General features: G+C 44.4%; 1 protein-coding gene across 1 annotated transcript; it reads right to left on the bottom strand.

The window, feature by feature from the left end:
- Positions 1-18: 18 nt before the first annotated feature.
- Positions 19-27,630, bottom strand: mmrn2a (multimerin 2a). The gene is made up of 9 exons (XM_010870231.5): positions 27,464-27,630; positions 26,164-27,327; positions 11,068-11,190; positions 10,756-10,862; positions 10,174-10,257; positions 9,191-9,433; positions 5,708-6,102; positions 2,339-3,800; positions 19-1,962 (listed from the first exon to the last, which is right to left on the bottom strand). Exons 2-9 carry the CDS (start codon positions 26,607-26,609, stop codon positions 1,535-1,537), a joined length of 3,288 nt encoding a protein of 1,095 aa, XP_010868533.2. The 5' UTR covers positions 26,610-27,327; positions 27,464-27,630; the 3' UTR covers positions 19-1,534.
- Positions 27,631-27,961: the final 331 nt, after the last annotated feature.

The following is a 27,961-nucleotide window of genomic DNA, read 5'->3' as shown; positions in this document are numbered from 1 at the left end:
TATTTAACACAAAAGGAATTGACAATTTCCACTGCTGATTTATTTAACAGTACAAAATAGAAAAAGTATGAAATTGCAACTTAATGTCCTCCGCTGACCCATAGTGTACAGAAATGTAGGGAGCCTTGTTGTAGATTGTCGTTCTTAAATTATTTTGTCAACTGTTGTTAAAACCACAGAGAAAGGTAGAGGCCTCTAGAGAGAGTTTTATGCATGAACATCGTCATTTTAGGCATTCACCATTTCAATGTAGTCAACTGGGTGGGACTTAATTGGCTGATCCTTCCTGATGATCCAGCTGGGGTCATATCAAACTGCTAACTAGGAAGGATCCTATCAGAAATCACACCAACTACTTTAAGATGGCGGATGCCTTCAATGGCAATGCCGTAACAAAGTTCATAATAAGAAATATCTGGGGACGCTCAAAACATCTATGGTTGAGCATCTTGCACAGGATCTAAGTCTTGGCCTGTGTATTCACTTTCAGTTTCTTGCACCTATTCTCTGCCTCCTCCATCAGTGTTTGCTTTTGCTTTCCTTGTGTCCATACAAATGCATAAAACAACCTATCTTGCATAGCTTTAGCAGAGCAGTGCCTGTGGGTAAGCATGCATTAGGTCCACATGTTGGTTAAGCGTGCATGTCCACTGAAATGGCTCCTGGTGTGTGCGGATGTGAGTCAAGAGTTTCTCTGTGAATTAAGCTAACAGTACATGGTAGATATTTAAGAAAAATACTTAATCCAGTAACTAGTGTTTTCCTCTTTGTAATATGCAAGAAAACCCATATAGAATAATCTCTAATATGTAAATCTTTAATGTGTTTTGTACAGCATCTGGTTAAAAGATGCCTTATGAGTTTACCAAGGAAAGAAAATTATTCTGTATACAGCCTGTTCAATGTATCAATTTTTAAGTAAATAATCTTATTTTAGTACACAAATTTGTTGTTCTGGTCTTGGGTTCTTTTTTTAATTCTAATTACTGGTGACTGGAGGATATTGCAAAATCCAGTAGGTAGTAAGGTGTCTAGCACTTCCATCTGCTGGTCAAGAAAGGTATTACATGTTAATGTACTCCCAAAGAGTTACAAAATACATCTCGATGTAACTTCACTTGATTGATGTTCATTGTTGTCAATAAGGAGCCTGTGTTTTGTAGGAATGTTTTGTTTGTCTGGTTCTCTTTTAGCACTGTTGCGGTCATCAAAAAATAATGTATTTGCAGGTGATGTCTTGAAGAGGCTACCTTATATTTTTTAAGTCAGTTTCTTTCTAGATGTCTTTTTTTATACTTTGGAGCATTTCAGCAATCTCTTAACAACCTACACTAACTTCAGGCAAGTTGTACTGCAACTCCTGAAGTGGTATACTGAATGAAAAAGGGAACATTTATACTCCCTGATCCTCTTATATACACGCCTCTCCCAAAATCAATGAATAGGGTTGAAAACACGGGTGGCGTAGCAGCTTTCTAGTGGTTGATCAGTCCAACAGTCTGTCCTCTGGCTCCGCGGAGCGGCCCAAGCATCCTCAGGTGGCGTGATACAGAAGTAGCCCGGCGAAGATGTTGTTTTCCCGGTCACCGGTCGCCAGTGTCCCCTCGAACAGTTCAAGATAGAGCTCCTCTCCTTGCCGCATCTGCAGGAGACACGTGCGTGTGACCGCGCCGGACAACGACGCCTTGGCCTGATGCAGAGTGGCGACCGGCTCTCCGCTCTCTCTCCTCAGCCTGGACAGCGAGGGGCCGGGTTCAAAGTTCAGCGTCAGCACAAAGAGGTAGACTCCTCCCAAAGGTGCTCGAAATGTCCCGGTGCCTGTTGAGTACGCATGGCCCCAGTTTACAGATGCTTTCTCAAACAGTAGCGGTCTACTGTCACTTGGTCTGTTGTCGTTTGGCCTGCTGCGCTGTAGCCTGTTAACCAGAAACACCAGGGGACTGTCCCCCAGCTGGGAGAGCACTGGCAGAAAAGACACAGAAGAGATCAGATGTTATTTTGAGTCTGTTTGTGGGCAGTATGGACCCTTGTCATAGACATTCAATATACCGATGCAGGGGAAGACTGAACTATAATATTTTTGTTCACCAGGGGGCAGTCTTTACATTGTCTATTTGGGTTGCTGGGAATGCTAATTCCCTCAGTCATGCAAATCTCCATTAAAAAAATATCTGCATTTGGATGCATTTTGAGCAAGATATGGACCTATGCAGCCGCATTTCAAAGTGACTAGAGTCGCTTGGTCCTCCCTAGCAACTCTTATTGTAACCCATTACCAACACTTACTTGGACATTGTACTGTATAGTTCTCCAATGTTCTTGCAAGGTTGACGCTTACCTGAAGTTTCTCTCCTGCTGCGAGGGATAGCTCTCTCTGTCTTGTCCTTGGTTCTCTTCAGTCTCTTGCTCTCCTTCTTCATCATAGCCCACAGCTGGTCCAGATCCAAGGTGCTAGGTGAGCCTGCCAGCCCCTCTAGGTTGCTGAAGACGTTCCTAAAGAGTTGCAGGTGATCCTCCAGACTCTGGCTCAACTGGGCCACCTCTGCCTGTAGTTTGGCCTCCGCTCCATCAGAGGCGCTGTTGCAGCTGGCAGGACAAGGCCTGTCCTCCAGCCGGCTGACTTTCTCCCCCAGCTCTTCCACAGCTTTCTCAAGGCTCCACAGGTCTGAGTAGTTCTCAGAGCCTGCTGAATCCATGAGCTGGGCGCTCCTCTGGTCTCCACTCCTCTTCAGGCCGCGGGAGGCCCGGCCTACCAGGATGGAGGGCTCGTCTGAGGCTGTTTCCTCTGCCCGGGTGGCCTGCTGCAATGTGTTGAGGCTGAGGTTCTGACCCCGGATCTGCTCCTCGATGTTAAGGAGCCTCTCTTTCAGCGCTGGGATGGAATGGGCTTCCTGGTCGAGGAAAGGCCAGTCCATGAACTCCATCACTTCCTCCCCCAGGAGGGTCTCGAGCACGTCGGTGTGCCGGATGGCGTCCTTCAGCAGAGACTGGAAGGAGCTTGAGAGATGGTGCATCTTGTTTAACAACAGCTCGTCACTCTTCTTAAGGTTTAGCACATCCCTCTGGCTGTCATGAAGAGAGGCCGTAAGCTGGGTGATGTTTTGTTGTAGCATCCTGCTTGCCTCCTGCTCCAAGGCCAGGGAAGCCATGACGTGATCCAGTCCTTGGTAGTTCTCCTCCACAGAGGTACCCCAGCGCTCCGACTCGACACTATAACCCCCATCCAGGGCTAGCCGGTTGTCTTTGGCCATCTCTGTGACATTCTTCAGGTCCTGCTCCAGACGGGAGATGGTGTGGGCGAATGCCTTGCAGTCACAATCTCCTGCTGCGCTAACATTCTTATAGAACGCTGCGTACAGGTAGTCCACATCGCTCTCCGTCTCCTGCAGCTGGGCCGAGTGCATTGTCAGGTTGCTGGCCAGCTCGTTGACGCGGTTTAGCACGGCTACTTTAGCTGCCTCCACTTCCAGGCCTGTCTCCATGAACAGGATCTGGCTGTTTCTCCCGGTCTGGGCGATGTTCTCTTCGAGGCCTCTGAAGCCCCTCTTTAGGTCCATGACATGGTTATTGGTCATCTCCAGGTCTTCAACCAGGGAATTCACTATCACAGTGTTATTGACCACCTTGTTGTCCAGATGGGTGATGGCTTCCCACACGGCAGAGTTGTCTGGAGGCTGCAGAACCTGGCTGGGTTCCCTCCTGTCCCCGTGGCTGGTCAGGTCCCTCTGGAGTGCTTCACTCAGACGCTCTTGCTCCAACTTCATGTCTGACAGGGTGGCATTCATGGACTGGATATTAAGCTGCCCAGAAGACAAAAAACATTAACATTATCATTAAATGCACACCATTTGTCCAGATGTTTTTGTTACTAACACAGAAGTGAGGAACTGCATTTAAAAGGGTTTATACTAAAACAGTCACCATACAACATACCCTTTCACAATCTGAAAGTTTACAACTTAATATTTTCCTCTAACATGAACTTTCTATGTCTCATGTAAGAATGTCAAACTTTTAAACATACTTTACCAATTATACACTGGTTTTGTCATATTAGAGGTAACCTGAGACTACCTATCCACAGGGTGAGTTTTAGCTATTAACCCAAGTTTAAAGTATTAAGGTCTGGATGTGGTGCAACTGTTTGTATGTTTGTTTTGTACTTCAAAGAAATTTGCCAAGCGACACAAATCTACGATATTTCTCTGACTAGTAACTTTTGTTGGTTGAGCTTATTTTGAAAATATCAGAAATGGGAAGTGTACTGAGTGTGTAATAACTTTGCTGTGAAGATTTAATCTCCACTTCCTACTACCTAAAGGACAAATGTGACATAAATTATAATCCCTTTTTCCCCCTCAATTACCAGTTTTGTGATGTCCAATTTGTGATTAATGCATTGCCTCATCTCACACAGCAGGTTAACATTTTGGTTTGTAGAAACACTGATATCTTTCCAGAGGAAACATTATTCAGACTGATTATCATGCAGTAACCATGGTAATAGTCTACAGTCATGGCCAAAAGTTTTGAGACAGTTTTCACTAAGTCTGCTGCTTAGTCTGTTTTTAGATATAAAAACAGACTAAGAAGTATAATTACAAGCATTTCATAAGTGTCAAATGCTTTTATTGACAATGACATTAAGTTTATACAAAGAGTCAATATTTGCAGTGTTACACTTCTTTTTCAAGACCCCTACAATCCACCCTGGCATGCTGTCAATTATCTTCTGGGCCACATCCTGACTGATGGCAGCTCATTCTTGCATAATAAAAGCTTGGAGTTGGCAGAATTTGTGGGTTTTGTTTGTCCACCCACCTCTTGAGGATTGACCACAAGTTCTCAATGGGATTAAGGTCTGGGGAGTTTCCTGGCCATGGAGCCAAAATGTTGACGTTTTGTTCCCTGAGCCACTTATCACTTTTGCCTAATGGCAAGGTGCTCCAACATGCTGGAAAAGGCTTTGTTCATCACCAAACTGTTGAATGGTTGGGAGAAGTTGCTCTCTGAGGATATTTTGATACCATTCTTTATTCATAGCTGTGTTCTTAGGGGAATTGTGAGTGAGCCCACTCCCTTGGCTGAAAAGCAACCCCACACATGAATGGTTTCAGGATGCTTTACTGTTGGCATGACACAGGACTGATGGTAACGCTCCCCTTGTCTTCTCTGGACAAGCTTATTTCTGGATGCCCCAAACAATTAGAAAGGGGGTTCATCAGAAAAAATGACTTTACACCAGTCCTCAGCAGTCCAATCCCTGTACGTTTCACAGAATATCAGTCTGTCCCTGATGTTTTTCCTGGAGAGAAGTGGCTTCTTTGCTGCCCCTCTTGACACCAGTCCATCCTCCAAAAGTCTTCACCTCACTGTGCATGCAGATGAACTCACATCTGCATGCTGCCATTCCTAAGCTCTGCTCTGGTGGTGCCCCGATCCTGCAGCTGAATGAACTTTAGGAGACGGTCCTGGTGCTTGCTGGACTTTCTTGGGCATCCTGAAGCCTTGGGATTAAGTACATTTTCATGGCAAAGAGGGACTTTGCAATGCGTCTGATCACTCTTCATAACATTCTGGAGTATGTGGAGAATTGCCATCATAAAAACAGCAGACTTTGTGAAAATGTGTATTTGTGTCATTCTCAAAACGTTTGGCCTCGACTGCACAGTTAAGGCAACGAGAGACTAATGAGGGATTCACCGACCTGTAACATATTGTGGTTGCGTTTGATCCTCATGTCGATGTCTCTCTTGAAGTTGGTGATGTTAAAGTGCAGCGTGGCATGCTGGGAATGTCCCCTGTCCACCACCTCAGTTCTCTGTCTCTCCAGTTCTCTTCTCACCTCCTTGATGTCCTGGAAACTCCTTTCTAGCTTAGACTCCCAGGCCTCAGGACCCTCTCCAGCCCCTGCCCCCCGCAGGGCCTCCTCCTCTGCCTCCCACTGAGCGCTCCGGAGCTGGGCCACGTCCTGGGAAAGATTCCTCACCTCCATGGTCAGGCGCTCCAAGGTGCGATTGAAGCCATCCAACACAGGCTGGAGCTGGGACATCAAGGCCATGTGGGGTACAGGGAGGGGAGATGGGGGTTCTTGCTGCGTGGCTGGATCGTAGATAGAAATCAGCATGTCAATGCACAATGTTCCCTCGTATATTGTCATTGTTTGAAGTATTGTTAATGTGTGGTGTGTAGATTCAAACTCCTAAATAGCACGTTTTTACGCTCCACTGAATTCTCTCCATTGTTTCAGTTACTAAAAGAGTCCTGTATCAAAACGACCCCTGATGCCTACCATGTCCCACTGTAATTTGTCTACAGAGCCAACAGTCCTGTGGATGCTATTAAAACGGGCCTACACTACGTTCTCCAACACCTCGACAACCCAAAGACCCCTATGCAAGGATACAGTTAAGACGTTAGCTGTGTTCAACACTCCTCCTAGAAGTACCACAACTCTCCCAAATAAACATGTTGAGCTGTCCGTCCCACGGACACTGACTCCCTGAAAATCAGACTCTCTTTCTCTCAGCATTGGAACATGGCAAGGATGCCCACTCTGTCCTCGACTCTACACAGATGGCTGTACCGTCAACAACGCATCTGTCAAGCTACTCATTTGCAGATGACTTCGCTCTGGTAGGTCTCATCGTCGGTCGGAAGTCCGTTCATGGTGGGGTGGTTAACAGATTGTCAGTCTGGTCAAAATGACCTGGTACTTAACCCAGACCAAACGGCGGAGATGGTGGTTGATGCTCACACTACAAGCCTTGAGATTGAGGTTTAAACCCTTCAAACTCCTAGAGTCCATCTCCCACAACCTCAGGTGGGAGGACTACGTCACAGCAATCATCAAGAAGCCACACCAGTGGATGTCGAACTTATGGCAGCTGGAAACAAAGATATATGCATATTCTATCTAGATGGAACTGTAAAGCTGTACATCTACTGTAAATGAATGAATAGGATATACTCTTACCACTTAGATCCCATCCTCTGGTGTGCTTATCTCTGAATGTATTATAGATAAATGAGGTGGATATTCTGTGTTCTGTCCCTTTATGTTGGCTACAATTGGCAGCGTCTTTACACCAAGTATAATTCAGGGTGTTAATGTACTTGGCAAATAAAGGAGATTCTGATTCTTGTTAGGCTGCCATCTGTTCTCAGAGATGGTAATGAGAGCCTTTTGTCTGACTAGAAATTGAAACCATGTTTGGTGACATAAACAAAATTGTTTCAAAGTAAAATGGCAATGTCTCAAAAATAGTAATAACAACATTGAAACACTATTTTCAATGTTGAGAAAACAGCAGTGTTTTGGACATTTCGTTTCCCCTAGGTCTTTCTAACTGATTTTGTTGTGATCTTGGACGGATCTGTTTCATGGCAGTGTCTGCGCACCCCAGAGACAGCCAACACTTAAAATAAAGCCTCCCAGGGATTTCGCATGCATACTTGCCTGTTTGAGTGTGTATGTGAGTCTGACACTGAATTTCCACATGCATCCCCTGGGGACAAGCCCCTGTTCTGTCACCCTACTATCTGGACAGAGTCCAGACCCCGTTTAAGCTGTTTCTCTGGTGTGATCTATGTGATCGGAGGACCTTTCATAATTCAGGGTTGATTTTCTAGCAACACTGGAAAAACCCTCCAATCAGGCGGAAAACAAACCTCTGACATGCTGTGTGACCTAAGAGGTCAGAGGTCAGATAGTGTGGTCATACTGTGATATGATATTTCCGGTAACCCCCTGCCATGAGTTTCACTCACTTGCAAGGGCTGACTGTGTGCTCAAAAACATCCTATAATTAGAATGACTTGGTAACTGTGCTGTAGCTAGATGGTGTTCATATACATTTGCTGGTTGTCAAACTAGCTAGCCCCCCAGTGATCCTATGCTGAAAAGAAACTTTAATACATTGAATTTAGTCTGACTTGATATAAGCCATGTCAGTAATCTCTTCCTCGGGGGCTTCATGTCATGGCTTTTTTCTGACTTGATAGAAGCCACATTAGTTCCTCCAAGCCTTTACAGTATTGCTTTATTTTGACTTGATAGAAGCCACATTAGTTCCTCTGGGCTCATGGCTTTTGCCCGTTGAGACTCATTTCCAAACAAAGAGAATATGTCATAGGAATAGAATGTACTACAGCAGCAAAAACGACAATGCGACACTCATTGTGTTTGGTTATGAGACCATACAATATATTAGAACATCTATGTCACCAACCCACCCAACCAAACATACAACGTATGGGAAGATTTTTTTTTTTCCCCAGAAGAAAGGGAGGATTTCCTGAGAAGGAAAGAAAGGGCACACACACAAACTCCCACTAATCTCAAGGTGTCACTACAGTGGACTGGAGTGCCCTCCCCCGTACATCTGCTCATTATTTACTGCAGTAGTCTAAAACCTGTCGATTCTCTCAGGATGTGAAGGAGACCGGCAGTTCACCAGACTAGTGCATAAATAACAGAGTGTAAACATGCCGGATGGGGGCTTTAGGACAGGAATTAGCTAATGACTAAAAGCCCTGTTGATTTGTTCCCTTTCAATTCTGTGCAAAGAGTAGTTTTGAAATGCATTGAAATGTTCATTCCTCAGGTTTGTTGTTGACTCAAAGATGGAGAGTGAGCATGCGTGTCTCAAAGAGGTAAATAGACCCAGCGCCAAGGGGGGGGGGGGCCAAAGGGGGCTTAGCCCCCTCAGTTTAGGTTTAATGTAGAGAAGATGATAGTAGCGAAAGATAAATTACCCCCCTTGCTGATGTCACCTGCCCCCTCAGTCACTTTACCATGCAGCCAGGCCTGGATGGTGTTCAGGTTGACCTTGCTTCTTTACACACCTAACACTGCAGAGGTGAAAACATTCTTCTTCCTACACTAGTCCCAATCCCTGGTCTTGTAGGCAAACTCAGTAAGCAAACATTTGTCATTTAGCTGACCCTCTTTTCCAGAGCGATTTACATTAGTGCATACATTTTCATACTGTTTGAAGCCATATTACAAGCACCGTGCCAAATCAACCAAGCTCCCCAGGACTAGCATTCAATCTGGACCAAGTCAGGTTTATTAGGGAAAATACTATTTTGGGCTAAAACGAAGGACACTTTTTAACCAGGCTTCCTAACTTTACCCACACCTTTTGCCCAGAGTGATCAACATGATGATTCTACACTCCCGGTTTACCTGCGTGGCTGAAGTAGTCTTGGCGTTGGTTGGGTTCAGGGCGATGCGGTTGATCGGGGTGGCTGTAGCCTCGCTGAGGGATGTGCTCCAGGGCCTGTCGAGGGAATACCGGAGACTCTGCGTACCCCACGTGTGTTTGGTTGCTGTCAGTCTCTGAGTTGTACACCTCGTCCTGAGGTTTCTCAGATGCCTGGAAGTCATTCTGCACCCACTCCGGGTGGTGGGTTTGCCTGGACTGAGCACCTAGAAAGACAACAGATGGTTGGAGTGTTCGGAGAGGAGTCCTTTAAACCCCACAGAAGCTGGACTAGTAGCTGTGTCACGTGGTCTTGCGGGCAGACTCCTCTGACCCTGAGAACCTTGAGTTTGTTGTCTCCCCCCCGCTCCTGACCCCATTTCAGCCCAGCCATGCAAGTGTTTGTGCGATGGCTATTCGACTCTAGTGGTGTTGAATAATTAATTACGAGAGCCCTTTGCGGTTTAGGAAGCCTTCTCAATAAGGGGCGTGTAGGAACTGCGAGTGGCTGATAACGGGGGACTTTTCAGGCCTTTGTTTTGGCCTCTTTGTTTTTGACCTAGAACTGGCTCAAAAGGGCGTTGCGTTATTTTTAGGGCCTCAACTCCTCGTCTCCTGGCAATTTTCACTCCTATTTCTGCATGCCTGCGTGTATTTGTGCGAGTGTATGTTTTTAGGACTCTGTGTATATGGCCTCCTAGCTACACAAGGCCCGTGGGTGGCTTGTGGTCACACCCCCTGTAAGGCCTTTCTTGAGAACTTTCCACACACCCTTTCCTACCTCCCATGGGAGGTGACTAATTTCCCATTGCCTGCTATGGCATTTACTGAAAACACTCTGGACCGTACACGTTTCCTCAGCCTGCTTGAGCCAGAAAGGGTCGGACAGGGGGTTTGATTGAAAGCCAGCTCGTCCAATCACCCTGCCCCCACCAGGTAAACGGACCAGTCAGATGAGCCAAACTACCTGTGTGGTGAGGCTCAGTGTCTCCTGGGTGAGGTTGTCCAGCTATTGTGGGGTCTGCAGGGTCCGATACCTGGCCTCCAGCCACTGGTGAGAGAGAGGAAAACAGGATGTTACCATCAGCTTTTGTAAACACAGGACTTTCCCAGTCAGTGCCTCTTGCAGAGTCAAGAGCCATTTCGCACACTGCTTGCAACCCTAACCCTTAAAGAAAAAAAACGTAAACATACTAGATATTAGTAGAAGGAAGCAGCTAATGCAGAGCAACCTCAAAGCTCTTTAGTAGGCTGTTGGAGCCATATTGCAACTCAGTGCTCCTCCTCAGGCCAATGTGCTATTACTAATTCCTGGTTGACATTCTGATGTCTTATGGAGCCTACTATCTCTATGTCAGTACCTGTTTGTCTTATCTGTTGTGTGTAGCTCTGTCAGTACCTGTTTGTCTTATCTGTTGTGTGTAGCTCTAAATAAGAACCTGTTTGTCTTATCTGTTGGGTGTAGCTATGTCAGTACCTGTTTCTTATCTGTTGGGTGTAGCTCTGTTAGTGCCTGTTTCTTAACTTTTGGGTGTAGCTCTGTCAGTACCTGTTTCCTCACAGTTCTCTCCTCCATGTCCTGGACAGCACCTCCACAACAGGGCTGTTAAGATCTTCTGCTTCTCTCTGTACACTGGGCGGGTAGAGAGTTTGTACCTAAACATGTGGAGAAACACTTAAAAAAAACAGACTTGTGCATACAAAGCCCACATTGACTTTCATCGGTTTGACAGGAATTTGAAATTGAAGCGCTGCTTTGGGCAGTGTGCAATACGAGTCAGTCAAGTGCGCAGTCCAATGCAACGCAGTGTGCCGCTGATGCTGTCGAGCACCGTTAGAATCTGGCGAGGGATGCACTCACATGATCAGCTGGCAATCTGGCGTGCCGTTGGGACAGGGGCTCTGGGACTTAATGGTGTACTTCTCAGTCCCACACGCGACCGCCATGGAGAGAACGCGGCGGTGCACGAATGCGCACCAGTTCCTGGAAGACACACGCCACATCGTTCATTTCATACCATGCAATTTGGGTGTGTAATAACACAGGAAGTAGGCGGACTGCTTAGATTATCAGGCTGCTGGGGTTGAGGTCGAACCTGCCGTCCTCACGGTTCTCTCCTCTAGCGACTGCTGTGGTCTCACAGGTTGGCAATTCCATGTTTTTCCTTCCTGTTTTTAAAGATTTGGGCTAGAAACAAAGTGGACTTTCCCATAACCTAACAGTTATCGCACATGACTGTGTACATTTATCTTGATTTAGTTTTGTAACGAAGCCTTGTAAAATCCATTCAGTGGCCTATTCATCCAGCCTTGTTTGGGATTTCTCATAGGGGTCATTTTAAAATTTTTCCTTCCTGTCTGCTTTTTCCTTAAGTTGTCGTATCTTTCCCAGGGAAGGCCACCTGCTGACCTCTGCCAAACCTCTATTACTAAAATATATGTCCTGTTTTTACCAGCTTTAGTTCCCAGGCCTCTCATAGTGAGTTGCCTATCATGTTCCTGCTAAGCGTGGCACTGAAAGAACGCTTCCCTGCTTCGGTCTCACTACACAGCCCATGATAACTGGGCCAAGACATTACTTTTGGTTTGGCTTTCTTGTCAGCACCTTCCCATTGCTGTCTACATATCTAATTAGGGAATACTTATCCACTTGTATTTCCCAGCAAGTCATTTCTGGGGACTCGTGTTGCCCCAATTCCATTCAGACCCAATTACCTTCATTTGCTACATCTCTCCCCTCTCTGACCCTCCTTAACCTGCACCTAATACATGCCACGAGCTGTGTTAACACACTCCAGACCCAGGTTGTCCAAACAGTCCGTTAGAGAAGACGAAGGAAAGCCACGGGTCATCCAGCATCACAGCTGGCGTCATCTCACCATCGGCCCCTGACCCAAGTGTGACAGGTGTGGAGGTAGGATGGATTTCACAATCCCTGGGTGGCCATGCCTTTCCGAGGTCCCCCCCCCACGTGTCCCTCACAATCAGCAGGACACTATCAGATATGAGGTCATCAACGAGGGACAGGATTGACTATAAACACCTGGCGAATAGGCAGCCAGGGGGCCCCTTGAACTGATGCATGTAGTGAGGGGGGGTGACTGTTATGTTGTGGCCCATCCAATCTGGTGTTTGGTGTTTTTGCTGGCTCGCCTTCCTGAACCTGTGACTCACTGAACCATGTAGATGCCAAGGCAAGACAAAGCGGCTGTTATGTTTTCCCTGAACCACTCCCCTCCACTGTGGCCTGAAGCATTGTATGGAGGTTGAATTCGTAGGGACATCGGTCAAGGGTTAATTAACTCTGTATGTGAGTTTGTGTGTGTTTAACTATCAGGGTTTCCCAAACTGAAAAACCTCCATCTGATCTGGCTGACCCATTCAAGGTTGACATCAGACAGATGTATGTTCGCCGTTGCCTTATCAGTCATGATCCCTTATTGGAAGATCCTCGACACCAGTGTGTTTATTAGCTTTGTAATCCTCAACCTTTGGGTCCAGGTCAGACCAGAGAAAACCTTTGAAGCTCAAGGACCACAGATACAGAGAGGATTAAACCAAATACTTCTGTGACCATGGCCACCAGTGGTAAACAAGTGAACGTGTCACTCTGGCCCGGGCATTTTACTTTGGGCAACATTTACAGTTATTTGCCCTCTTGGTAAAAAAAATAAAAATAATAATAATTAATTGTTGTAGATCCAAATATAATATTTAACAGGTAGGTTAAGAAAAACCTTCATAGAAAAGTGTTTTTCCTTAAAGCAATTTGTCATGATTCTTGGTAGGCCTGCATTTAGTACTTTGTATACCCTCCTTTTGTTAAGATAACAGCTCTGAGTCTCCTATAGGATTTAATGTGGTGGGAGAACACCACATTAAGAGATTTCGGATCATTCATCCATAAAGATCTCTCCAGATCATTCTGAGCCCTTGGTCCTCACTTGTGGACTCTCTTCTTTAGTTTACCTTTAATGTTTTCAATAGGGTTCAGGTCAGTGGAATGAGAAGGCCATTGCAAAAGCGTGATTATGTGGTCAGTGAGCATTTTGTTGAAGATTAGAAGGAATGCTTTGGATCATTGACCTGCTGGATGATCAAACAATGACCCAATTTTACCCTCCTGACAGGCAGACACAATTTAGTTCAATCTCCTTAAACTTCACAGAGTCCATGATGCCATTATCTTAATGTAATGACCAGGGACCTCGTATCATTCATGCGTACGCACAAATATGTGCATAAACCATGAGTATGCCAGTTTTGACGCACTCAAGGTTGGCATTTATCAATGTTAAACTTGACGGGAAAGTGTGCGTATCTCTACGCAAATTTCAACCCATGTGCATGCACAGCCTAGCGTTTGAATTGGAGAAATACAATGCTATTTCGGGAAAGCTGGTAGAGGAACGTCAACTGAAACCCATGGGGAAAATCTTAGCAATAGGAATATGAATAGCCTGGAGGAATGCGCAAAATGTTTCCTGCAACATCGTAGGCCTATAAGCTACAGATGTAGCAAGCGTTAAAACCCTACAGCCTGTAGCTGATCCAAAAATTGTTAGGACAAATAGGTTGTAAAACGTTGGCCTCACTTTGGGTGACCAGGTTATCCCCGTTTTCCAGGGACAGTCCCCGTTTTTGGTTGCATGTCCCCAGCTGGAGTTGTCCCCAGAGTTTTCCCCGTTTTTAACTGCATTAAAAAGAGACCGCAAAGTGAAATAACATTTTACCCGGCAAAAAAGACCGGGCAGCAGAGCCTATCGGTTGATGTCTCAATTGTGCTGTCCCTGGTTTTTGGCCAACAGGGGGGGCTGCTCGCTATAGTAGCTTCATACACTCTTCTGCTAATGACTTCTGCTAGTTTTAGAGAGAGCTTCTGGCCGAGTTTCCCTCAGCATTTATCAAGTGTCAAGTGAATCCACAACATCACCACAAACGTCTTTTTGAGAAAGGTTTCAATCATTTTAAATATTAGCTATTAATGTTATAATGTCACAATGTATTATTATTAAACAGATAGATGATCTGCTCTATAAGGTTTTAAATAGGTTATTCTAGCTAACGTTAGCTATGTATAGTTAGCTAGCTAATGTCACACATGCAGTGGACGGGCTATTTTGAAAATATGAACATATTAAATGAATGCACAATTAATTATGAAATTATTTATTCGTAGATAACAATGTTAATGATTTGACAAGTATTGTGAAAATATTTAGAATTCTTCATAGATAACATTAGGATAATATTTTCTTTTAGAAAGTGGAGATGAAGGAGAGGAGGAAGACTAGATAGGAAAAAGACTGAAGGAGTTTGAGGAGGAAAGGTAAATATATGATTACAGAGCCTGACAATTTATTATTACAAACAATGTTTTTGAGATAAAATACAAGCTATGGGAGTCTGTTAGCCAAATAATGTTATCTAATAGTGTACTATTTATTATTAAAGATTGAGAAGGAAAAATGAAGGTTAAAAAGAGTAATGCGAGGAGAGGGTAGAAGATGAGGTGGAAAGGGAATGAAAGGAAGAAAGAGAAGAAAGATGAGTGAACAAAAGAATAGATAGTTTGTAGTAGAAGAAAAGATCTATTGTCTCTGTTTTTCAAGCAATGTTCTCTCCTGCTCTTATTCTGCCCAGACAACCAGGATCACTGGCAGTTAAGACTTGTCTGTGGTGTTTCTGTAATATAGTTGTTTTCTCTGTCTATCTTAGACTAAATACATGAAACAGGAATTGTACCCCTTTTTTAGTTCATGGATAATAACATCAGATACTTTAATGATATATTGACCGCAAAACTGGAAATGTCCCCAGTTTTCATTTCAGACATCTGCTCACCTGACTTTCAGTGGCTATATCCATACAGTTTGAAAATAAGACGAACAATAGCCCCATGTGCATGTGCGTAAAGAAGCACATTCGACATTGCATATTTTACCATACACTACTAGGCTACAATATGCTGATTGATTTAAAGATGCTCACTTTTTTCTGTAACACTCATGAAATGTTATTAACCTTCTTGATCACATTCACTAGGTTACTGTTTCTTTTAAAGTGTTACCACCACGACCCATCCTCATTCAAAACCATATGGACCGCTGCCAAATTCGCAAAGCCCCACAACCCAACTCTGGTATATCACTGGAGATACACTGGAGCGAAAATAACATGTATCAATCTTGCTTACATTTTCGAACTAAATTCGGGCGTATGTGGAAATCCTACTATTTGCATGCACACAAGATTATTGGGATTTATCAAACTGACGCATGCAACACATACGCATGCTTCCATTAATAAATCAGACCCATACTATACTTCTGCGTACGTGAACGAGCATACGGTCTCCGCCCCAAGAATGCCTACAATTACCCATATAAGCAGGGGCGACTGGTCATTAGAGGCAGCCCCACGTGTTGTCAACAGAAAGAACTGCAACATAATTTTTATTTCTCAAAGACTACTTCCTATAATTTATTATCTATGAATACAGCATCTTCCTAAAGTGCATATCATTTGTGTTTGGATTTTATTTCATGTTCATTGGTCCCTGCCATGCTGCTTCAGACTTCATTCTACTGATTCAAGTTCAATCAATAAATAAAATGTATTTATAAAGCCCTTATTACAGCAGCAGTTGTCACAAAGTGCTTTACAGAGACACCCGGCCTTAAACCCCAAGGAGCAAACAACAGTAGTGTTGAATTTCAGTGGCTAGGAAAAACTCCCTAAGAAGGCCGAATTTAGGAAGAAACCTAGAGAGGACCCAGGCTCAGAGGGGTGACCAGTCCTCTTCTGGCTGTGCCGGGAGACTCTAAATCCAGAGTCTATTTGATTTTAGACTAGGTCAAAAGTATGACCAGGTGGACAGGGACAGCAACGGGCCCCCCAAACCAGGTACTCTGCAGGTGTGGACCAGGACCTCATCTCCTCCTAAAATTTTAAACTGGAGGAGATTGAGAAAAGTTAGAAAGTGCATTCCTCATATCCCCCAGCACAATAATATAGCAGCGTAACACCTTGGAACTGAGACGGGGGGGTCCTGCAACCCTGTGGCCCTACCCGGGGGAGGCCCCGGACAGGGCCCAACAGGCAGGAAATCAATCCACCCACATTGCCAGGCATCAACCAAAGGGACACCCACCACTCGCAACCCCCCTGAATGAGGGCCGAGTATTGCCAGCAGCGTACAGCCCAATTGCACAAGTGCGCAACAGAGAGTCAACAACAAGCCAGTGACTCTTCCCCCAAAATGCATTGGTGGGAGGGCATCCCAGTGGCGACGAGAGCCCACCTGGCAAGACAACAAGGGTGGACAGTATCAAGCCTACTGGTCACCTTCACGCCCCCGGGCCAGGCTACACCTAATTATAAACCATGCTGTAGAGATGAGTTTTTAGTAGACACTTGAAAGTATGCACTGAGTTTGCATTTCTTACCTTAATTGGCAGATCATTCCACAGTAGTGGAGCTCTATTAGAAAAGGCCCTGCCGCCAGTTGTTTGTTTAGAAATTCTAGGTACAATTAAAAGGCCTGCATCTTACGATCGTAGGTTACGTGTAGGTATGTATGGCTGGATCATTTCAGCAAGGTAAGTAGGAGCAAGTCCATGTATTGATTTATAGGTTAAGAATAAAACCTTAAAATCAGCCCTAACCCTAACAGGCAGCCAGTGTAAGGACGCTAGGACAGGAGTAATGTGTTCAATTTCTTTTTTTCTAGTTCGGATTCTAGCAGCCATGTGCAGCACTAGCTGAAGTTTATTTATGAATTTGTCTGGATAACCAGAGAGAAGAGCATTGCAGTAATCTAGTCTAGAAGTAACGAAAGCATGGATACATTTTTCTGCATCACTTTTTGATAGAAAGTTTCTAATTTTTGCAATGTTTAAAGATGAAAATAAGCAACTCTTGAGATATATTTTATATGTTCTTCAAAGGAGAGGTCAGGGTCAAGGGTAACGCCAAGGTTTTTTACAGTTTTTTGGGATATACCATGCAGCCGTCGAGGTTCACAGTGAGATCTGCTAACAACGCTCTTTGTTTCTTGGGTCCTAAAACAAGCATTTCTGTTTTCCTTGAGTTTAAGAGCAAGAAATTCTCTGTCATCCACTTTCTTAATATCTGAAACACATGCTTCCAAAGTAGCTAATTTAGGGGCTTCTCCATGCTTCATTGAAATATATAACTGTGTGTCATCAGCATAACAGTGAAAGAGGGAGCATATATAGTGAGAACAATAATGGGCCCAGAACCGAGCCTTGAGGAACACCAAAGCATACCTTTGACTTTTTAGTGAGTTTGGTACACATCCGGAGGAAAGGGAGCAATTTATTATGTTCAGCATTGGCTGACCTAGCACAGGAAATAGCTCCATAAGTAATTTTGTTGGAATTGGGTCTAGCTGAGAGTTTGTGGGTTTAGAACTCATTACAAATTTAGTAAATGTGTCGAGCGATACGGTATCAAAAGATTTAAGTGTCCCCATTGACACGTGGTCAGGGAGGTTCAGGACATTTTTAGGACAACTGAAATTTTGAGAACCATAACTATTTAATGAGGAGTCAGTTATTTGTTTTCTAATGGTGACAATCTTTTCATCAAAGTAGTTCATGTATTCATTACAACTAAAGTGAAGACCCACTTCACTTGCTAAGCTTTGCTTTTTTTGTTAACTTTTCTTCAAAGAGAAATTTTGGATTGTTTTTATTCACCTCAATCAGGTTGGAGAAATAAGCTGATCGAGCAGACGTGAGTGATTTTCGGTATTGTAGTGTACTGTCTATCCAGGCTAGTCTAAATAATTCCAACTTGGTGGAGCGCCACTTTTGCTCAAATTTTCTGGAGGCTTGCTTAAGTGCTCTAATATTGTCTGTGTACCAGGGAGAAAGTTTCTTGTTGCGTATTTCTTTAGTTTTTAGTGGTGCAACTGTGTCTAATGTATTTCGCAGTGTTGAGTTTAGATCCTGGATTTTATCGTTTACAGATTTATTTACTCTGTCGTTAATGAGCAAACTTGTAATAATATCAAGGAATTTATTTGTAGTCCGAGAATTTATAGTACGGCTTTTGAAACTCATTGTTTGCGGAGCAAGTGGATTTCTTGTTTTAACATTAAATGTAATAAGACAATGATCCGATAATCCAGGATTTTGGGGTGAAATTATTAGATCTACATTATCTATTTCTCGTGACAGGACTACATCTAAGTTGTGATTGTGGCAATGTGTTGGACCTGAGACATGTTGGATAAAACCCATTCAATCTATTATGGCTTCAAAGGCTTTTTAAAGAGGATCATTGGACTTTTCCATATGAATATTGAAATCGCCAAAAAGTTGAATACTATCTGCCATGACTACAAGGTTAGACAAGAATTCTGAAAACTCATTGAAGAACATTGTGTATGGCCCAGGGGGCCTATAAATAGTAGCTATGCAAAACGATTTATCGGCCTGGTTAACTTTCATGAGTAAAACTTCAAAAGAATAAAACTCAGTGATATGTGAGTAAATTTATATTTACTGTCATAAATATTAGCAACACCCCCTCCTTTTCGGGGTGCACGAGGGATATGATCACTAGTATAACCAAGAGGAGATGCCTCATTTAAGGCAATGAATTCATTAGGCTTTAGCCACGTTTCACATAAACCAATAACATCTAGTTTATGATCAGAGATTAATTCATTTATGGCAACTGCCTTTGGAGCAAGGGATCTAACATTTAGGAGTCCCATTTTGAGATGCGAGGTGATAGTAATTTTTATTTGTGACCAAGGTGGAGGAAGGCTTTATCTTAATAAGGTTGTTTTTGTTAGCACTACCTTGTTTAACTTTTCTCAGCCTGGAACGAGTCACAGTGGCAATAGGTAAAGCTTTACTAACTACTCTGGCTATGCTATTGACAGACTCCACTATGCTAACAGGCTGGCTAACAGCCTGCGGCCTGACCTGCACCCAATCTCATGTTAAGGCTATAGGAGTGAGACTCCTGTCAATGTTCCTAGATAAAAGAAGAGCACCACTCCAGCTAGGATGGAGTCCGTCGCTCCTCAGCAGATCAGGCCTGGCCCTATTTCTGGGAGAGTCCCAAAAAGAAAGCCAGTTATCTACAAACCCTACCTCCTGCGACGGGCAGAACTCCGTTTTCAGCCAGCGATTGAATTGCGCAAATCTGCTGTAGAGCTTGTCACCACCCCTAGCTGGGAGGGGGCCAGAGACAATTACTCGATGCCGACACATCTTTCTAGCTATGTTCTGCTTCGTAACCTCTGACTGTTTCGCAGTAGTAGGCCATAGGCTAAGCTTGAATGTGGGGCTAGCCCCTCTCTCACAATGCAATGTACATTGAACATGTGAAAATATTAATACACATGCTCAGAATGTTAGTTTGATCAATGTAGATCACACAAATTTGATGCCAAGTGGGGCTGACAGCCGGTAGCCCCACTACTGCGTCATTTCGTATTTCAGACCAGATTGGCTGTCTGGCGCCAAGAAGAGTGAGGGGGGTAAATTGTCTTAGCTAGCTTGTTAGCTTCACAAACGCCAGATAACTTATTGTTACTTACAAATCAAGTGGATTTCCTACTCGAGCACCGGTTCAAACCCTTAATTTGGAGGAGAAACTTGAAGTAAAGTGACTTGGTGCCCATCAGCCACAGGATATCATCACTCAAACTGCTGGTAAAAGATATTGCGGGTTTAACGTGGAGTGGTTTTTGAAGAAAAAGTGGTTTTTGAAGACAAAACGGTTAGCAAAAAAAAGAAAGGAAGGCACTTCCGTTTTCCATGTCTGCTATTTGGTGGAGATAGTACTTGGTCGATGACGGGTTGACGACATCTGAGTCAGAGTGGAACTTTTCCATCTTGAAGAGGGAAAAACCTCCACTTGCAATACCATGGGACAGCCGCGACTCAACGCATTGGCCATGTTGTCCATCGAAAGCCAGCTGATTCAGCAGCTACATGACTTCATTCCCAAAGTCATAGTAAAGTTTGCCCAGAGGAAGAACCGCCGTACCACCTTTCTCTTCAAGTGAGCCCTCAGCCTTGGTGAGTGAAAGCGTATTTTATCATCCTGCTTTTGTAGTGCTGGTCCGTGCATTGATCATATTTTTGTTATGGATCGATTCATATAGATGGTGACGAGTGTCAGTGTGTCAATGCTTATCTATTAAGGTTGCTGTCATAGAATGGATCTGTATCCCTAAAAAGTTGTCTTTGCGCTTCGTTGTGGCCTTCAGTGGTGTTGAGCTCATTGCTGTTCACATATGGCCCTGTAGGCACATTGGTTCTGCATTCCTAATTTAGGTTTCTAAATGTGACAGTGGTAATTTTACATGTGTGTGAGACAGAAGGAGAGCAATATGTGTACTACAACACCTGGTAGAAGCAAGCCGCTCTGTCGTTAAACGTGTTTTGTGGAGCCACGCGTCTTGATATGCCACACCTGTCAGGTGGATGGATTATTTCGGCAAAGGAGAAGTGCTCATTAACACAGATTTAAACAGATTTGTGAACAATATTTGAGAGAAATAGGCCTTTTGTGTACATAGAGAGTCTTAGATCTTTGAGTTCAGCTTATGATAAATGGGGGAAAAAACTAAAGTGTTGCGTTTATAATTTTGTTCAGTGTGTGTATCATTTCAGAAGTTTTATAGAAGATCAATGACTCTTGGAAAGTCATTGTGTTAAAATGATTGTTACATTTTTGTGAAAAGCATTTTTCGTTTAGTGCTGCATAGCAAAAGCCTATAACATTTTTAAGTACGACAATTGGCTGTTTTATTCGATTTACCTACTTTGTGTTCTTTCCATTTTAATTCAGTGAAATGTATTGTCAATTTTGTCAAATTACAAATTGTAAGCCAACATTCAAAAACACGAACAACCTATAGATCATAAAACTGCATTTTTAAATAAATCTGCATATTGTAGTGTAGCCTATGGCAAAATATGCAATGTTGAATGTGTTGCTTTACGCATATGCACATGGGGCTATTGTTCGTCTTGTTTTCAAACTGGATTGATATGCCCAATGAAAGGGCTACATTTTACAACCTATTAGTTCTAATAGTTTTTGGATCAGCTACAGGCTGTTGGGTTTTGACGCTTGCTACAACCGTAGCCTATGATGTTGCAGAAAACAGTTGGTGCATTCCTGTAGGATATTCATATTTCTACTGATAATATTTTTCCCATGTGGTTCAGTTGACATTCCTCTACCAGCTTTTCCAATATAGCTTGGTATTTGGGTGGAAATTTCCCTAGAGATACGCACACTTTCCAGTCAAGTTCAACATTGATAAATGTCAATTTTTGCGTCAAAACTGACGTACGCATGGTTTACGCACATATTTGTGCCTACGCACGATTGATACATGAGGCCCCTGGTGTTTGTGGCCAAGAAGCTCTGTTTTTGTCTCAACTTATATGGTGCAAGTAACAATAAAGAGCACTACGTTTTTTACAGACACTTACATACCAGATGGTTTGAATCCTGAATCCTGGTTAGATCATAGCTGTGGTTTTTCAGACCGTATACCACAGCTATCACCTTTTACTGTTCTAATTGCATGGGTTACTGGTTTCTAAGTGCAATAAAGCATCTTGGGGGTTTTAAATATATGGCCAATATACCACAGGTAAGCTGTGTTCAGGCTCTCTTTGATGCATTGTGCCTAAGAACAGCTCTTAACTGTGATATATTGGCCATATACCCCACATTACTGATTACATATAGTGCTTAGGATTTACTCTACACTACAGAGATTGAGATGGTGTAGAAAGGAGACATTTGAGGTACTGATGAGGAGAGCAAAATGTTTAACCTTTTTCTTCACTACGATCCAAGACTGTCTTTCTCTTGGCCCAGATAACTGTAACCCAAAGACATGGGCTCTGCAGGAGGCAAACTCTTGCTGGTTACAAAGTAAGGGGGAGGATGGTTGTCACATCCCAGCACTAAGCTCATTTTTCAAAAACTGAGAGAACATGTCTCTTGACCTCCAACAGTCTTTAACACAGCCTTCACCCCTTCACAGACTAAAGAGTGTCACACAAAAACAAGTGAGTCCAACAGGTTTTTAGTGTTTTCTGGTCAAACATAATAAGATAAATAAGAAAGCAAATACAAGGAGAGAATGTATCCTTTCTTATACAAAAACGTAGGAAATATGTAGCAATATCCTCCTTCCACCAGACTGGACAAAAATAATTTTAGGTGATAATGACTAGACGGTCAGTGATACTTGAACTGTTTACCTCAAAGTAGTTTATTTTGGCCCCTAGTATGTACAATACTGAGATGTTTCCCAATAGAACAATATTATGCAACCTTTACAAATGGAGACATTGGGTCTGGTGGCCGTTGCTTACTGCCCTAAAATGTGAAGTGAATGTCTAACAGAGAAGGATGCAAATACTGAATTAATATCAACCCCAAGCACTGTGAATCTGGAATGCTAAGAATTAGCTTGTAACATATTTTTAAGCACTCCAATATTGTCTTTCTAAGCTCAACCTTGCTATTAGCTTGGCATTTCAACTCCATGTCACCTCCTCTTGGTCCGTTGTGACATCCTGGAGGGCCATCCCTGAGAGAGCACAATAGTCTGTTATTACCTCCTATACTACTCCCAGTCCATCAGCCCCACCGGCTCCTATCAGGAAGGAAGCGTCTGACGCTCTCACATAGTGCTACTGCATCCTGGGATGCTAAAACACACAACATACCCACGGGTATCTTTACACGCAGACCGAATAGAGACAAACAGATCCAGACGGACGTCCGACCGACAAGATTTAAGACTCCGCTCTATATCCCCGGTCCCTTTCCGCTGCAGATCCACTGGACGTGGTGCTTCGGCTGTTAGTTTGACGTTGTGATACTAGAGTTGTTCACACAGCAACGCTGCCTGTTCCCGCCGTCTATTCATGGAGGTCAAGTTGGTTCATTAGGTCTCCTATTGTCAGGGGAACTGACTAAAAAGGAAAAAGTATGCTAAGACACTGTAGTCTTCATCATGGTTGAAGTCGTGTCATCTAAATCATAGATCTTTTACTGTACTGACAACACTGGGGTCAGATACTCATCTAGCAAGATAAAGAACTAAAAGAACAGTCCCATGGTTGTTTTGGTTAGGTATCAAAGCCCAGACTTCTTTCTGCTGGCTGCTTATACACTACAGCTGGCCTTGATAATGCTGTCCTCTGTATCCTGCTCTGTTTGTTTCCTTTTTGTTTTAGCATTGAAAGAAAAGTGTGTCTGAGAGCGTTTAAGGTGTTTCAGTTTGGAAGAGGACCTGACTGATGCTGATGATGTTGATTCAGAAACAAATAAGAAAAGAACCAGATGGACATTGGGGTCCTGTTGGCCGTGGTGTCAACATGGACTCTGATCATCGACTGTACACAAAAGGCCTTTGTGCCAATGCCAGTGGCAGAGCTGTGAGGCCAACAACCCTGAGAATCAAAGCTGATTCCCTGAGGCCATATTTCATGACAGTGAGTCAGAAAGAAAAGAGTCTGGATTAGATCTTTGTCTCTTGCTCAGTCAAAATGAAAAGGTAATTTCTGATCTGGACGACATTAGCAGTGTTCATTGTGAACGCAAAATCTGCCAACACAGTAACACTGTCTTTTAAATTCAAATCATGCTGTAAAGATAAAGTGAGAGCAGAGCAGTAACAAACACTGTTCCTTTTTTCCACACAGCCATTCCAGCTGCAGTAGAGGTGGGTCAGAATGGCCTTTTTCCGAATGTTTTTCAGGAGGGGTCAATGAGAGATGGGAACCAAGCGGATGGAAGTTTCCGCTCTGGGAGCCAGAGCTGGGAGATGTAATCAGCGAAGCCCATGGCAGAGTTGCCCGTGACAGGATCAGGTACAGCCTCAGAGTGCTTCTACGGAATCAACTAGGAGTGTCAAACTTTAGATGTACACAAGTCATGTCTTGAATGTATTCTCATAGCACTCCCTAACGTAGATTTTAATGAGGGCACCTAATGAAAGACCGTGACGATGTTAATGTGGTGAATCAACGGGTCTCTACGAAGCATTAGTGATGAATGTTACAGCCATCCCTCCACACTGGAGCACTGTGTGTCTGAGGTATCTAAACTAAAACAGTTTAACCACCTAGTAGTTCCCATGTTAGTGGGTTCTCCTACTGAATTGGGCTCTGAGCCCCTGTGAGTGCTTCCGTTCAATTTGCCAGCTAAATTGTAATAGTCCACAGGTCTATAGTTCTAACCCTCCCTGTGCGTGGCCTTTCAGAACTCCCCATGCGTACCTAAGGCCCAAAGCTGTCACGTCAGCCGTGAGCTGTCCATCCCAATGGCCCTCGTACCCACATTCCTCGCCCGCCACCTGGGTTCTAACACGTGCATTGTTCCACACCAGAGCCCAGCGGCGTGTGTAGAATGGAACGTCCTCAGACTCGGCAGTGAAGCGTAGTGTCTACACCACAGGACAGTTACCCTAGCACACACAAACATCACATTACACTATTCTTGTGGGGACCCCGAAAACGTTATTCCTATTCTAAATCGTATTTTACCTAACCTAAATCAATAACCCAAACACTATTGGTCCCCATCAGAAAAGTAAAATAAAGACACCATACACACACACACACCTCCTCGTCCCTGGACACTAACTCAGGAAACACACCAAAACAGCAGGTGCCCGCTCACTGTGGAGAACCATTTCAGTAATCAATCACTCTGACAGATCAAAGTTTAGCCAGTGTTTTATTTCATTGCAAACAGCCTGTGTGTTTTCCCTTCACAGACCCCAACGCCGAAGCAAATGGATTTGTTAACAATGAAGAGGAAGGACTCGCCTGAATGCCTCTCCCATATCCGTTGTAACCATGCTCTTCCGCTGATTTTAGATTTCGCAAATTAAAAAAGATTCTGTGGCAGAGTACGGGTCACCGCCCATGTACCTCCCCTCAGAAGTCGAGCCTCTCGCTAAACCCAAGTCTCCTCCCCCACAAGAGCCTCCAATCAAACCTTTGCATCAAAGATACTGCAGGCCATACCCGCGCGCCCCCCTGCCCTCAAACCTGTTACCCATTACAATAATGGCGGTGACACGCAAGGAAATAACGGTCCTCTTCGAACGATAGACGTTTAAACGGTTGCTCTTACAAGGCTAATCGCAGGCTGTTCGGGACAGCTACTCAGAGGGCACATTATCAAGGGCTCAGGCTAACTGCGGTGCAATTTGAGGCGTAGTGTATGTATCCAAGTTAAAATAACGTTGTGTTCGGTAACCCAGCTCTGGAGTGGAGATCCAGCTCTGCCAGCAGCTCAGGCTTTGAGCACTAAGTACAGGAAACCTATAGTTCTTTGTGGATTTCCCAGCAATCACATAAAATTGCTATTGATCAGAATCACATGACTACTTATGACACTCTGGGGAGTTGGAACTGAAGAGAGAACCATGCCAAAAACCCCAGCCAATCCCAAGCAGTAAGACCCTGGCAATTGTGTGGAATTCTTTTTTTGTTTAAGAGGCACATGTAAATGTTTGCCAAAACATTTTGCCTTTGTTTAGTTTCCCCCATCATTAAGTTTCAGTAAGATTGAAAAGATCCAAAATGTACTTCAAGGAGGGGTTTCAAAAAGGGTTTAATGTGATCTGAGGGGAAAAGCCAGCAGGAAAAGACCCCCATCTTGAACAATCATAAATGCTGTATTTCTGGTCTACTACATGTCAGCTGCTTTGTATTCACGACCTGAGTGGTAGCTGCTGTTGCACACATGCTGGTAGACCAAACATGTAATGTCCTGTATGATGTTCATGCTGTGAAAGCACACTGCGCCTGCCTGCCTCCATTTTTTTAGATCCACAGGTGGTTGCTCCAGTGTATTCCTTCTCCGTAAGACCTGTGCTCCGTAAGGTGTCGAGCTACTGTGAGAAAAAACGAACACTCACCCGGTGCGGGCAGGGTTGCTCCCTCCATCTCCTGGTGGGGGCGCTGTCTGCTCAGGCAGTAGACCGAGGGACGCTTGTCCTTGTGCTCTGTGGCCATCGGCATGATGGTCATTCACGTCAGGTCTGTGGCCATCGGCTTGGTGGACAGTCACGTCAGGTCTGTGGCCATCGGCATGATGGTCATTCACGTCAGGTCTGTGGCCATCGGCTTGGTGGACAGTCACGTCAGTTCTGTGGCCATGCGGTCCAGCCCTCAGGTGAGGGATGTTGAATTCCAGAGGCACCGGATGGACACCAACCCCCATCCCCTGGGTATTCCATCCCCCCTTCTCGACCGGCAGGCCGGGCTCCTCGTCCTCCACTTCTGGGTCCCTGGCCCTCACCTCGCAGTGAGCTGTCACCAGCAGGCCCACCACCAGCAGCATCAGTTCTCCAACGGCTGTCATGTCTCCTCCTTTGGCTGCCAGCAGTATCTGAGGCCTCTCTGGGTCTGCTATTTGTTTTTAAAGAGTTGCATTTTGGAAATACCCCGCCCCCACCGTAAAAAAATAAAAAAATCCAAAAATCAACCTCATTTCTCCTCCCCGTACTCCGAGTGCCCTCCCCTTGTTCCCCTCACACACACACACACACACCGGCTCCCCTCCTCCTGTCGTTTTCAAAGCCCTCCAACAATCCTCGGAAATGAGTCTCCCCACACCCCCAGCCGGTTCCCTATGGAAAGGTTGCAAGGCCTGGAACAATGAGTCTGTGGCTGTGCCTCCCTCGCATCTCTCAGGCCCGCAGGCTGGAGGTGCTGTCAGGACCCCCCACCAGATACACACACCCAAGCCGGGATGGTGAGGAAGCAGCCCATTTCTCTTGGCAGGTCACTGAAATTCTTCTGTTCTTATCAGTGCACTTCTGTCTCTCTTCCTCCAACTGGCAGATTGCAGGAAAGGGATGTGAGGGGAGAAAGAGAGAGAGAAGGACCCAACACATTTTAAAGAAGCGTAGGATTGTTGCCAAAAGGATGATGTCCGATGTATTTCCAGAAGAGGAACTCAGGACTCATCTCCTTGGTGTTGTCTGAGTCCATATGCACCATGATCACACACCGACTCCCACACAGACCCAAATGAAGAGTTGAGAACTATTAACTGGAGTTCATGTAGTCGCAGGAAGCTGTGTGAGAAATGGAGAGATGAATTACGTTATGACAACACATCACTGTTTATCTTACGGATGAGTCAGTGTTTTGTTTAGTGGCTATGACATTTTGAGGTCTGCTGCCTTAGATTCTGGTCGGTGTGAGAAAAACCTTTTTTCTCCATAACAAGTTAATCCTCTGACTTGGCTGTTCTTGTCAGCTCTTCAGATGTAGCTCTGGCAGTGGGGGTCCCTCCTTGCTGGGGGTCCTTGTGAACGCAGACCTGATTTGGTTCTTGGCGGAAGCCGAGAGGGTAAACCATGAGCTTGGAGAGAGAGAAATGAAGACAATAAGGTTGTTCATTTATTTACCTTCATTCAATCAGAAAAAGAAAATGGAGAACACATTAATCTTTCGTAACAGTGCCTTGAATACATAATCGTTTGTTTTATTTATTCCCAGGTTTCACCAGCAGGTGGGGCTGGTTTTCCACCCAGGGAGCTGATGGGCCTCCTGAGACAAGAGGTGACATCAGCTGTTATGGGTAGCTGGGGCTGCGTAGCAACAGCCCACTAGCAGAGGTGGCCTCGCCCACACTGGGAGGAAGTACACTGGTCTCTGTGGTATGTTATTGGAACTACATATATGCAGTACTGAAGTTCATAAATG

Source organism: Esox lucius, chromosome 6, assembly GCF_011004845.1.
Source record: "Esox lucius isolate fEsoLuc1 chromosome 6, fEsoLuc1.pri, whole genome shotgun sequence".
NCBI classification, from domain to species: Eukaryota; Metazoa; Chordata; class Actinopteri; order Esociformes; family Esocidae; genus Esox; species Esox lucius.
This window is presented reverse-complemented; position numbering and strand designations above follow the sequence as displayed.